Genomic DNA, 13041 nt, shown 5'->3' on the forward strand with positions numbered 1-13041 from the left:
CGGTTATTCAAAAAGGAGTGGGTTTGTCCCGAGGAATGGACCGTCGTTCCGAGATTTGGTGTTTCGAAATTGGGTAGGTAAATTCGTTTCGGCAAACTCAAGAAGACGTTGAATTCGTAGGGGAGAAATGGCACATACAGGCACGACAACCAAAGAATGCGATACGGTTCGACTCAAGGAAACAAAAACCATGCAAGTCAAAGACGGCCAAGGGTCAACCTATGGAAAGAAGAGAAGGGCAAGCAAGTTGCCTTCGGGAGAAGGACCGGAAGAGTTGGTGGTAACCAGGAGCGTTGGTTGTCGTAGCAGATGGTCAACCTCGGACGGGCGTTCTGGATGACGGCACGGTTGACGATGTTTATGAGAGAGCGTGGTTGGCGAAGTCGACGCATATGAAACGAGACTTACGGCTAGGAGATAATAGGGTTTGCAAATGAGTGTGGGAAGGAATATACCAAGAGACGACTCCAAGCAGAAAGAGGGATAACGCGTCAGGCTGGAGAGGAAAGAAGGTGAAGATTGAACACAGTCTGGTTAGCGAGGAAGCCAAGAACACAGAGAAGATGCAACCCCGTCCTATGCCCCTGACGAGAGATATCTTTGGTTCCAGGATCCAAAAGGCGGCTGTTTACCCCTTGCATGCGGGTGGGTAAAGTCGAGGTCTAGCACCCCAGTCTAGCCGCCCCCCTGTTCGGTGCCCATCGTCGTGGAGCCCGAGCCCAGCCAGAGTCGTGTGTGCAAGGCCCAGCTTAGGAGTATACCTAATACACTCGAAACCATGACTCCCTTGGCGGACGATTGGACGCTGGGGAACTTCTACGGCTAGCCTAGCCCAGTTTTAGAGACCGCAAGGTCAGCTTCGTGAATCGCGAAACGTAGTCGAGCTGGCTAGCGGACGAGGATGTAATAATAAGAGGGAAGAATTGGGTTGCCTTCCTTCCAGTTCCAGTTCATCCTCCTCCTGCTCCTTTTTCCGTCTTCTGCCACTCCTCGCCATTCTCCTGCTCGCACCAAGCTGCCTATTCTGCACCTGATACACGCATACACATATATATATTAATTATATCGTACGTAGTATGAGTCTGCGTACGATGTCTGTCCCATTATGAGAGACAGCCCGCCTCCTAGAACACACAACGTGCATGTGCGCCACCGGCAGGTTGCATGCCTAGGCGTATGTATTGACACCATTGTGTGCGCACATGAACAGATGCACGCATGTCTAGGCATACTATATGTATGTGCCTGATGTAGAGCCCGCACATATGAGTATGTATGTAGGCATAATGCATCGGTTCTAGAGCAAGATCGTCGAAGAAAAGAGGGGCTTCATTACTCGACCAAGAAAAGTGCTGCTGCGGCCTTGCCATCGAAGAGCAGCAGGGACTCCATCATCGACTGGATGTGGAAGAGGGCAAGGGAAGAAATTGCGCGATTGGCCGGGAGTCGTTTATGTGAGCTCTTCCTGTTCCAGGGGGAGGGTCGCCTCGTGCCAGGCCAGCATCCCGACTCGCCAACGCCCAAGCCACGCTCAAAACAGGGGACTGTTCAATGCTCGGTGCGATGCCTTGGAAGAGCGCGAGGGAATAGGGAAACGATTGACCAACCGGCGCCCTCCCATCCCGGCTTTTGTTTGCAAATCGCTGCCCGTGCTAGGCCGTAAACACGAGGTGACGATGGCGAGACAAGCAGAGACAGATGGAGAACCCAGGTAAGCAGAGGAAGAAGAGAGAAAGCTCCCCTCGATCGTATCTCTCTCCTCCTCCTTTTGACCCCGTCCTCGCTTCCGGGATCATTGATATGAGCTCATCTTATTATCGGACACCCGTGATATCATATGGCGAAGCTTTTCTTGACTTGGGCGCGCCAAAAGGGCATGGACGCGGCCGTATAATTTAATGCCACAATGCCATTGTGCACATCATTGCCCTCATCGTCAAGCGCACAGCGGTAGCGTCGGGGGCGAACCGCCAGCATATCGGCCCAGGGAGCATCATCACTTGTCGTCGTGCCTGATCAACGCCTCGGCATTCTCCATTCGTCAAGCCTCAAACATTGCCATAGTGCTTTGGTACACAGAAAGGAAGAAGAAACCCAAAAAAGAAAGGAAAGGCATCTGCCCACGCATACATCGATACTTACGCACACGACTTACTGTACACACGCGTTCTTCTCCTCTCCCGCTCTCCCTTGCCCCTCTTCCTCCCCCCTTCACGCTATGCCGCACGGAGAGCTCGAGTGGCGTCGTCTGAAACGAGAGGAGGCGGAGGAGGGCGAGGAGGAAGACCAGAGAACGAGCCGACTCTTGTCTCCCCAGCCGGAGCCAACCACCGCCGCCGGCACGCACTAGACGCTAGGTAGATCCGTCGAGCCAACGTCGCAACGGAAGCAAAATAGAAACAAGTACTCTCAGCAAACGAAAAAAAAAGGAGCCTACTATCCTCTCCTCGCTCCTCCTTCTGCCCTTCGCCTACCCCAACGCGCGGCGGCAGTCTCGAGCGAAAAACGGAAATTTTAATCTGGGCATCCCGGGACCGATCGCCAGCGTAGGCACCCCCAAGTTCTCTGGCCGGGTTTGCGTGCGCGTCGCGCGCCGAGATCGCGCAACGAAGAGCGATGCCGGCGAGGTCGACGCCGCGGGGCGAGGGCTGCGCAATAGGCGACCGGGTTCGCCGTCGCAATGAAGAATTCCGCCGGCTGCGAGAGGCCGAACGGTATGTAATGTATGTATGAATGTAGGTATGAAGGAGGCGGTGTTGGTGTCGGTATTGATTTGTAGGTGTGGACGGGATTGCATGTACATACATATGAACACATTGCATGTCTTGTATCGTGTGCGTATGCATGCATAGACATACATATATACATCGTCAGGATTATACCTACACAATACACATGTGCCTGTATGAGTAACCTAAGGTACCCCCTATGTGCTAAACGCACTACAGGCAGTAACCGTAGGTACCTATGCTAGGGGGTGGCAGGCCCAAGTCAGGCCGTCCTCCTTGCCTTAGCTCATCCCCATCCCTCCTCCTCCTTCTGCTCTCCTCCCGTCCCTCCGCCGACGAGCCACAATTACCATCACGCAAGGAGGGTCGCGTGTCTATCAAAGCAGGTGGCAGAGCATGGAGCCTCTCTTGTCTCTGTCTCTCTCTTTTCCCGCCTCCTCTTTCCTTTCCTGCCCTTTGGTCTTTGCGAGTTTCGCACCCGGCCTCTAACGCCATGGGGCCGACCACGTAGAACGCGAAGGCTGGTACGCTAGATGAGGTGGGAAATTGACGAACAGCTGTCACGGACTCGCAGCACACGCCGCTCCATGGTACGCCGAGACCCGCCCGTGCCAGATCAAATAAATAGGTAAATACAAGACGAAGGGGGGGAACACAGATAGGCAGACTGGAAGAAGTGCGCTGTCACATACACACAGAGAGGCCTCCGGAAATCTCGCCGCGATCGCTCCTGAGGCGTGGAAATCCCGTGCGCGCATTCGGGCTAGCAACGTAGACCTAGCGAGTCACCGGAAAACACGGGCGATCGCAATTCTAGACCGATTTACATTCGGGCGAAATACGTCTATTGAGAGAATCTAGAGGAAACCACATCAACCCGTCTTCAGACCCAGACGACTCGAGAACAAAATAAAAGAAAGGTGTCCCGTACGAGAAACCAGACGACTATGCATGCGTATGCGCGTAGTTCGTTACCATCGTCCTATACACTAGGTAGAATTTCGAATCCCCATCCATCGCGCGCTCGTCATATCGTGCCAAAAGATAACCGTAACGCTTTCCCATAACATAACATTCCGGATAAGAGGCGAGGGGGACAGGTCGCGAAACGTGAATACATAAATGGGAAACCCGACTGTGTTGCTAGCGTAGCCCAATCAATACCCCGTAACCCGGGATGTGATCAAATGACCAAACCAGAAAAGAGAAAGAAGGATCTCTAGAGAGCGATCGGAAACAAAATGCTTATATAAACATATAGTCTTGCCCACACAACGCCGTGGTATATCGCAGATCACGCATCCTGGGCCGGACTCGACAAACATCAGGACCATGGCGATCCAATCCCAGGTCAGCCTGCAACTCCAACTCGAAAGGGGGTATCGCCATAATGGGGAGGGAATTGCAAAGGTAAACCGCGAAACAGAAACGACATAGTTTGCCAGCATTCACTGATTGAAATAGTTACCGTGGCCTTGGTGCGGCGAGTGGTTGTAAGACGACGGCGGGTGGCTGCCATATTGCTCCATAGGCTGCATACTAGGCGTCGTGAGATTGTCGTAGTATAATGGTCCCGCAGCGTCCTGGATACCGAGCGGATCAAACTGGGGGAAGGGCTCCGTTCCGTCTTGGATCGGCAAGGGTATATACGCGTTTGCGGCCGTGTTGTAAGACGGTCCCGTGGTAACGGGGAGGGCGTGGTATTGAGGCTTGGTAAAGTTCTGTGCCATCATCACGTTGCCGGACCCCGGGTTGGGCGATATATCGGTATACGGCTGCGTCATCTGATGCTGGCCGTAGAAGGAATTCTGCACCTGTATCGCGCCCATACCGTAATCGAGGTTTCCCTGTGGGATAAATCCTATCGGGATCGGATTCGGCACCGTATTGGGGCCTTGCGAATTAAACATCGGCGATTCTTGCTTCACTACAGGCACCGGGAAATTGGGACGGGGGAGATCCTGCACTGGGCTGATGATGGTGTCCGCGTGAAGCTCTTTCGAGTCGACGAGCTTCAGGACCGGAAGGCTGATGTGTTCCATGTGCTTCGCCAGATGGACCGTGAGTTTCTTCCACGTTGGGAAAGTCTTACGGCAGAACCGGCAGGGTTCGTCGGAAGGCTTAGCACTCGTTTCGACGTGGCACTGTTCGACCTTGTGCCACGTGTAGTCGACACCGCCAGCCTTCTTGATGGCCGCCTTGGTCTTGATCTTGGGCTCCGCGAATTTGTGCTCGCGAACGAGATGCTGCAGAAAGTTGTCCCGTCGGTAGCAGACGTGCCGGCAGTCTTCAACGTCGCATGTCCACCACTCGAGGTGGCGATGCCCTTCGTTTTCATGCCGTACCCAGTCTGCCTTCCTCTTGAACATCTTAGGATCACGACACCGCTCCCACGTACACGTGAACGGCTGGACGTCCTCGTGGACGTGCTTGGTCCAATCGGACGGCTTCAGGAACTTCTTGCTTGTAAAGCATAGCTGGCATTCGAATTCTGCCGGGAGAGACGTGGTCGGGGGCATAGGAATACCTAGGGGAAAACTCTCCGAGTTGATGCCGCCCTCGAGAGGTGTGGTGTCGCCATCGGAAGAATCTGGCCGCGCCGACAACGGGTCGACACCCCGCTCGCCCCCTTTGCCGTCTAGGGAAATGGCCGACCCACCAAGCGCGACACATAAAGTCCCGCAGGGGCATTTTCCTTGGTTAACTAGGCTCAGGTGCTTGACTTTTGCGCTCTGGAGTTGCTTGTAACGCATAATCATCTGGTGGGCGATGCGATCAACCAGCCAACCGTTCTCTCTCGGTAGCCCGGGGTTCAATCGAAGAATATGCTCTCGGAAGCCTTGGGGAGTCGGCTCTATGCTCTCCAGCCGCTGGGGCTCTGGCTTCATGTCTACGTCGTCGTATCCTTCGTCGTCGTCGTCGTCGTCGTCGTCATCCTGCTCTACCACCGGCTGAGTTCTCGACAGTGAAGCAACTGGTGGTCCACCTTGCTTCTTCAACATCTCAACCAGATTTGGGTGCGAGATAGCCTCCACGTTGGGACCTTTAGAAACCTCGGTCTTACTCCTCGATCTCCTAAGAGCGTTCTTCATGGGCGGCACACTCAGAGATCCAAACGGACTCTTGGGAGAAGTTATGGGCGTTGCGCTGATCGAACCACTTCGGGCATGTGTGGTCCCGATCGCAGCAGCGCCTGTAGCGATTCCCACCAGGGCAGTATTCAAGCTGGGAGTTGGTTTCTTAGTAATCCCACTAATCCCCCAGCTGGAAGTACGCGACGGGGGCGCTAGGGTGTCCTTGGACGATCGGCGATCCTGATCCTCGACATCCTCTGGAGGCACCTCGCTAGCATTGCTCCCCTTCCGCTTCAAGATCTGGCTAGCGCTAGGCTTCCGCACGAGGCTGGGGATCCTTTTCATAAAGCTTGGGCGGCGGGAATGCCCGCTGATCGATAACTTTTTCAAGAAGTTGCCGGAGACGATGCCTTCTATGTCCACAATACTAGGTAAGCTACGGCGACGGGTCCCCCACGTTGCTGCTCTCGAAACAATAGACTCGTTGTCCTGGCATTGCCGATTGAACTTTTCGATGGCGGCTTGCGATGTCAGGGGTTGATACCGGGAGCCGGATTGGATGGCATGAATAGTCGGCGCGTCTCCCCAAGTCCGCAGTTGTCGCATAATGTCGAAGTCGGTCTGCGTGAGGGCCCCGCCCGACCCATCTACGTGAAGATATGCTTGACCGGGGATATGTTTGTTCTCGGTGGCATCCCCCAGGGAGATTTCCCCGGGAGGTATATTGTCTTCGCTATCTCGCCTCTCTGCGAGCTTGTTGGAAGAGCCGTCTGAGGTGCCTGTGAAATCGGCAGACCAGCCAGTCGATCGCGCGGCCCATTCGAAAACCTCCTTGTTCTTCTCGTCGCGCTCTCGACTAGCAGCTTGTTGATTGATACTCGGGACCTCCTGAGTGGGCCGATCTCCGGGAGCGAGACCCCCGTAACCCGCGGTGGAGTGTGGCAACCAACCGCCATGCGCATCTCGGGATACAGCCACTAGGTTCTCGTGGGCGGGGTCGCCTGCCAGATCGCCGGCTAGGCTAATCGACGCTTGATTTGTTTGAGAGCCGTCGGCGCCCGAGGCGAAAGACCTCTCGATGCCCTGCACTGGGGCTTCCTCGTCTCTGTTCCACATGGATACGGTAACACGAGGACTTTGAGCAGCCATCGCGAGTGCATTCGGCGCGAGACTGCCGTCACTTGAGAAGCCGTCGCCGTTGGTATCTGGTGTCAATTGCGGCGCGAATTGGCTTGTATTGATCGAGTTCGCGAAGCGTCGTGTTTCGTCTGACGGCTGGTGCGGAACGTTGGTGTCAAGCCCGCCGTTGAACATCGATGTTGACGGTATAGCGGGTGTCGGATCGGGACTCAGAGGGTACTGGGTATCACTGACACCATAGTTTAGAACGTGCGACTGCTCACCCGCGGGCTCTCCTATATTGAAATTCTCCAAAAAGCCGGGTAGTCCATTCTCGACGTCGTTAAAGTCAACCCCCAAAAATGGGTCGCCGAAATCGCTACTGAAGTCACTCTGCTGATACGGATCTATGGACGAGACGGTGTCTGCGGGGGTGTTGAAATTGCCCGTAGGAGAGGCAGAGTTGCTTTGGACGTGTGAGGAATATGGTGACAGGAGATGCGATTCGATCGGGGTAACGGGGCTCTTCTGATTGTGATTGTAACTGTAGGTATGAGGGACGTTGCCATGAGGTTGTCGCGCTCGATCCTTCAGGCGATCGCGAAGTTCGACCGGCGTGGGCGAGACTGTGTATCCTGCATTCATGGTCATAGTTTGAGAGGGGACAGGCGGCCCGAAACTAGTATAACATATATCTAGTCGATCCCGATAGTGGTAGGACCGTGCGGTTCCTTGTAAACCTGATCAGATAGAGACCATGCTCTAGTACGGTAAATTGGTGTGACAATCAGGCAATCGACTAGAGGGGAGCCTCGCGAGCTGAATGCCAACCGATGTCTTCGCGGGCCGACGCTCGGTCGCTGGCTCTTCACACTATTACTCTCGATGGCTGACTATACAGGGCGAGGGCGACCCGGGAAGGATGAATGCGATCCTTGAGCGATTATCAGAAGATATGAATCAAGGGTTGGAGGATTGGAGGAAAGGCTAGAATTCGGTGCTGAGGTGGGGAGAGGGGGGGGGGGAGGGGGTCGGTACCTCAAGAGACTGCAGCGGCGCTTACGGGAAGTGGAGAAGGCCAGACTGCGGTCCAAATGGAAATACTACTTACGGTATTCTCCTTCGTCGAAGACAACTGGAACGGATCGAAACCTGTGCCGGAGCGTTGCAAGGGGCCGTGCAAAAGACACCGGGGCGATGACGGTGCAGCGATCGAAGGCTCAACAAGCTAATATTTCCGTGGGCTGGGGGAGGAGGGGGGGGATAAGGAGGTGGATTGAATACGTCGAGGTGGCAGAGAGAAGCGGGAGCGGTGGAGGAGGGCGATCGAAAAGGGCAGTACAAGGCAAGGCAACTTTCTGGCCGGATCGATACAGACACACATCGACGGTAGGGCTCGCGCACTACTGCGGCTCTCATTCCACCCCCCCCCCCCCCCCCCTTCGACAGCACGATAGACCGTCTCATTGGGTCGTGGGTCGTGATTTTGTCATCGCCAGGCCAGCGAGGCGTCCTGGCAGTGAGCGAGCAGGGGTGGTAAGGCACCCTCCGCTTCCTCCTCAGCCCCAAGGGAGACCCCACCGTGGTGAGCCCACTATGTAGTCGGCCAAGTTCGGATGACGGACGTATGTGACTCGCAAAAGGATGATGGCATCTGCCGACCCGCGCCTCCACGATCATCTATACACGGAAACGCTCCGTGGCGGTATCGATGATTCACCAAGGCCTAAAACAGGTCTCCGAGAGAGAGAGAGATTTGGGGCGTACGTATGTATGTATGGGAGTGTCAGAGGCCCCGAATCCGTGTCGCACGTATCCTTTCCTGTTTTCCAGCCGCACAGCGTGTCTCAATATGCTAGCAGAAAGTAGATAACCATCCCCCCAACCACTTGTCTCACTGGCCGTCTTACGAGCCTCGCGGGCCTTCGCGGGTCTCGCTGGGGAAAGACGGATGCCCGCGAATGCTACTGTAACACGAGCTGATGAAATAGCCGCTAGCTGAAGCGGGATTCCTCACCAGCACCCCAGTCTCGACAGGAACGGGCACTCATCACATACATGTCGCTCTCTTCCGTGATCGAGAGGGATATAAGGAGGGGTCTCTGGCGAGATGGCCGGCTGGCCGGCTGCTTCGTACGAGGATGTAGGTAGTTACTTGATTTAATACGCATTCACAGCCGTCATGGTCGATGGGGAAGACATCGGTCCGCGTCTGGGTGGGCTGCAGTAGTGCGATTACCTACCATCCGTAACAACCCACCGAGGTACCGAGCACAGCCATGGCTGCGGCGACACAGCTGAGGTGAAATCAAGATAAGGAGCGTGGGACAGGGACAGGACCAGGGTAAGCGGAAACGGCACTACATACCTCAGGTACTCACAGGAACTCGTCGATGAGAATAGCCGGAAGACCGGCGAGTGGACCAACTCACTGGTCGATCCCCAAACGCGAGCGCATCGGGACAGACACGGCATCCCCAAGCTACAAAGCCATCCGAGTCGCGCGCCTGTCTCAGCAAGAAGGGCATCCACGCTGCGGAGGAATCCAGCAAGCGCGGCAGGATGCGGTCGTGGCCCACGACCATGCTGGTTCTTGTCGGGTCCCAGCACGGCACAGCGCCAACCTGCTTCTAACCGCGCAGCGCGACGCAACGTCGCCCGCTAGCAGATTTAGGAAGAAGCCGACGGATAAGCTGGGCGTGCTAGTGGGAATTAGCGCCGCCGGAAGTAAGACCACCATCGCGTGCGCTAGAGAATCCTGGGATCTGAGGGCATTTGCTGTGCCGCAATGCATTTGCATCGCCCGAGTGTCAAGATCGTTAGGATGGCAAGTTGGCGTCCAACGCATCCGAGGATTCCAGAGAGGTTGATGGATTCAAGAAGACGGGGTGGATTGATTACCTAACGAGCGCTAGAAGTTAGGTTGGGTACCTAACTTACCTACCTGCCAAGCAGGTAGGGGTACCTCGCTTGACAGGTACATGCAGGTAAGCCTAAACCCTACCTCGGATGGGTCTGCCTAAGGTACCTAAGGTACCTGAGGGAACAGGTACTAAGTGCTTACCTTGGGGACCTAATCGGACCAATTTGGGGTGACGGGATAGCCCTAACCTCTTGACACACATAAAGATGCCTACAACAGAGTGTGTTGCTCATCCTAGCCGCCTGACATCTTGCATACGCGCCCCGACTTCCCACTTCCCGTCCTCGCTCGCATCCGTACCTCATAGCGAGTTCTCACTCGTCTCTCTCTCATATCGTTCGGTATCGATCCAAAGTGTAAAAACCGAGCTCCATACATGCGGTGTTAAATTACGGGTGCCTGATTATTGGATGCGCTCCAGCTCGGCCACGATAATATCGGGACCCAGCGTCACGCTACGGAGGCATGGCAAATAATTCCGGCGGCGGTGCTAGATTTCCGAACTAGTGGTAGGCTGGTCTGGGTGCCATGCTAACCTGCATAGTAGGTAACGACAGACAGCTCACGATAGATGAAGATGATAACGCTGCAGACTCAAACGCACGTGGCGGAAGGCCTTGGGGTTCGACGAGGACGGGACAGGTCTGATGCCGGCTCACTTCGCTACCTACGATACCTACCTGTAGTTGTAAGAGGCAGGTCGGATTATCGGGAGGAAGGGATCCAGGTGCGCTTCAGGCATGCTCGCTTCCAGCTAAAATAAACACTGCCTAATGCAATAAAACGTGCACACACACATATATATAGAGACATAGATTGCTTCCAGCACACCTGTTGTTTAATGAGAAGTTTTGACATTGCGGATGATGCATTTCCCCTTTCCCACGGGGTTATTATTGTATGTCTGAAGTAGGTAGGTACGTAGGTACCGCCTAAGGTTTTCTCCCCTGCCCCCGGATGCAGCCACGCACTACCTCGACTATAAATGCCTACACAAGGTTGACTACCTGTACACGTAGATGCTGAGTTTGCATACCAGCCACTGTGTGGCTTACGCTAGGCACATCTGAGGCGCCTAAGCCAAGCGTGTACATATGTACATGTGGAATAGCACTTCATACCATAGAAATTGGCGGGGTCGTTACCTGGTGCCCCCTTTGTTCTGTTCGCTTTACATAACCTGCCTACACCACCCACCAACCCCCATTACTTTCGTTGTCTACCAGCATTTACAACCTGCACAGCCCAGCTATGCGTGCCTTTAATTGAAAAAGAAAGAGGGGAAAGAGGACTCCCTTCGGCTGCTGAGCCCCCCCCTTTTTTTTCCCAAAAAAATACCCCCCATGTTTCAGGTCCGTTTTGTTCTATTCGTTTCCCCCTCGTCGTCTGCGGTCGTGATCGTGGCCAGTTATTGACCCGCCCGTCCCGTAGCCAAACCCAGAAGACCGTCTTCACCTGCGGACGCACCGCGCCCGCTCCGTGGTCCTGACAACTGAAGAGTAGGTCTCATAACTTCTCACGTAACCGCTCAGTCCGATCAGCACCGCATCCCCTTTCCCATCTTAGTCTAGGGCCATGCCATCACCAGCGTACCCTACACCGACCAGAGAGGGCGCTGCTGTGGGTCCGTCGCGATGATGAGCCTCAGATGTGCTACCTGCGTCTCGCATCGTCACTTTCGCCGACGCTAATACGTCGCTTGATTCGTCTAGACTAGTGGAGATCCGAGCCGCCCAGCGGACTTTCGAAGGAGCGTACATGCGAACTGCCCTTTCGCAGTTCAGTTTTTCCTTGATCGTGTTGAAGATTTTCACCTCCGAGTTTTACGCAATCGGCGCTCTCTTCGCCGTGTACGGTGCCGCAGTCCTGCTTTGCTCAATATACCGTCGGTACCAGGGGAACAAGCAGTTCTTCACCATGATAGACGACGACGGCGAGGCGAGAAACAAATTCCGTACCAGCGGAAACAGCGTTCTACTCCTTACCGGTCTGAGCATAGGAGCCTACGTTGGCCTGATGGTATTAACATGGCAGCTGGAGGCGTAAAAGGGGGTCGCACCATGGCGCTTTACTCGAGAGTCACATTGCTTCCTGGTTACGAGATTTTCAGGCCGTAGCTTTCCTCGAAAGCATCAGCTCGTTTGGGCTGCCCAGGGTCTCTCAAAAGACGGACAGCCGCCGGTCACTTGGGCAGTTGTACGTCGTACTCAGGGTGCCGTATGGAGGTGTAACAGTTACTCACGCGGGCTCGTGGTTGATATACCCAAGTGCCGTGGGAACAAGCGCGGGACAACCCAGCGGGCGATGGGCAGGGCGAACGGGCACCACGCCACTACATAGTGCTCGGCACAGATGGGACAGGCTGGGCGCGTAATCTATATTCCTGTGTAACGGCTCACACACTCTTCCCCGAGCTCGTGTTGATAATGTGGACGTTCGCATCATCGGTTGGTACCAGCTACTTTTACGAATGAATATGGATATGCAGACAGCTAGCCAGATACATGCACACGCCCTGTATTACCTGTGGGCATGCCTCTCAGAGGCATCCCCCTGAATAAACACACAGACGTTAGAGGTGACCTAACAAAGCCTCCCGTAGACGCTCGTGAGAAATTCTAGCTTCCTCTCCGCGAAGACCAGATATACCGTGGTTAACAGACCCAAGAACACACCCATACTATAACGACCCGACAGCCTTGAGGGAATTCTTTTTCCAACCCTACCACCCCCCCCTTTCCGGTCCTCTTTCCAATTCCCGCACCCAAGAAAATTCTAATCGGCACACGGATATACAACCAGACGAAGGAAATGCTCAAGCGGCCGAAACACTGAACATCGCAACAAGACGAAAACAACCAAGCCCCATCCGGCCAAAGATTCGAACAAACGAAAGGCCTTCGCCTAACCCAGCGGAACCCTCCTCCCCTCCTCGACTCCCTACCGACACCTGCTCCGCGCTAAGAGGGCGCGTCTCCTGCCGGGACACCGTAATTCTGGACAACGGGGCCAGAAGCCACCCCGAGTACGGAACGGCGGACGGCGGGGGAGAGGGGGAGGGGGGGCACGCGAACGGGTGGACCTTGAGGGTTGCTGGCCGTCGAGGCTGCATCGGCTAGAGGCCCAACAAAGGCGGAAGGGAACCAAAAAAGGAGATAAAAAAAGTCTAACTCCCCTCCCCCCCGTCGTAGCGGAT

General features: G+C 55.0%; 3 protein-coding genes across 3 annotated transcripts; 1 reads left to right on the forward strand and 2 right to left on the reverse strand.

Moving 5' to 3' along the window:
- Positions 1–1939: 1939 nt before the first annotated feature.
- Positions 1940–3067, reverse strand: GGS23DRAFT_21974 (uncharacterized protein). Its single transcript, XM_051511964.1, has one exon. It carries the CDS (start codon positions 2844–2846, stop codon positions 2217–2219), a length of 630 nt encoding a protein of 209 aa, XP_051377031.1. The 5' UTR covers positions 2847–3067; the 3' UTR covers positions 1940–2216.
- An 808-nt stretch (positions 3068–3875) lies between these two features.
- Positions 3876–8051, reverse strand: GGS23DRAFT_22079 (uncharacterized protein). The gene is made up of 2 exons (XM_051511968.1): positions 8034–8051; positions 3876–7653 (listed from the first exon to the last, which is right to left on the reverse strand). The coding sequence occupies exon 2, from the start codon at positions 7571–7573 to the stop codon at positions 4178–4180; it is 3396 nt and encodes a 1131-aa protein (XP_051377032.1). The 5' UTR covers positions 7574–7653; positions 8034–8051; the 3' UTR covers positions 3876–4177.
- Positions 8052–10702: 2651 nt separating this feature from the next.
- Positions 10703–11987, forward strand: GGS23DRAFT_21842 (uncharacterized protein). The gene is made up of 3 exons (XM_051511955.1): positions 10703–11197; positions 11277–11344; positions 11558–11987. The coding sequence occupies exons 1-3, from the start codon at positions 11189–11191 to the stop codon at positions 11889–11891; spliced, it is 411 nt and encodes a 136-aa protein (XP_051377033.1). The 5' UTR covers positions 10703–11188; the 3' UTR covers positions 11892–11987.
- Positions 11988–13041: the final 1054 nt, after the last annotated feature.

Source organism: Durotheca rogersii (genome assembly GCF_024521655.1).
Source record: "Durotheca rogersii strain YMJ 92031201 chromosome Unknown GGS23scaffold_1, whole genome shotgun sequence".
Lineage (NCBI taxonomy): Eukaryota > Fungi > Ascomycota > Sordariomycetes > Xylariales > Xylariaceae > Durotheca > Durotheca rogersii.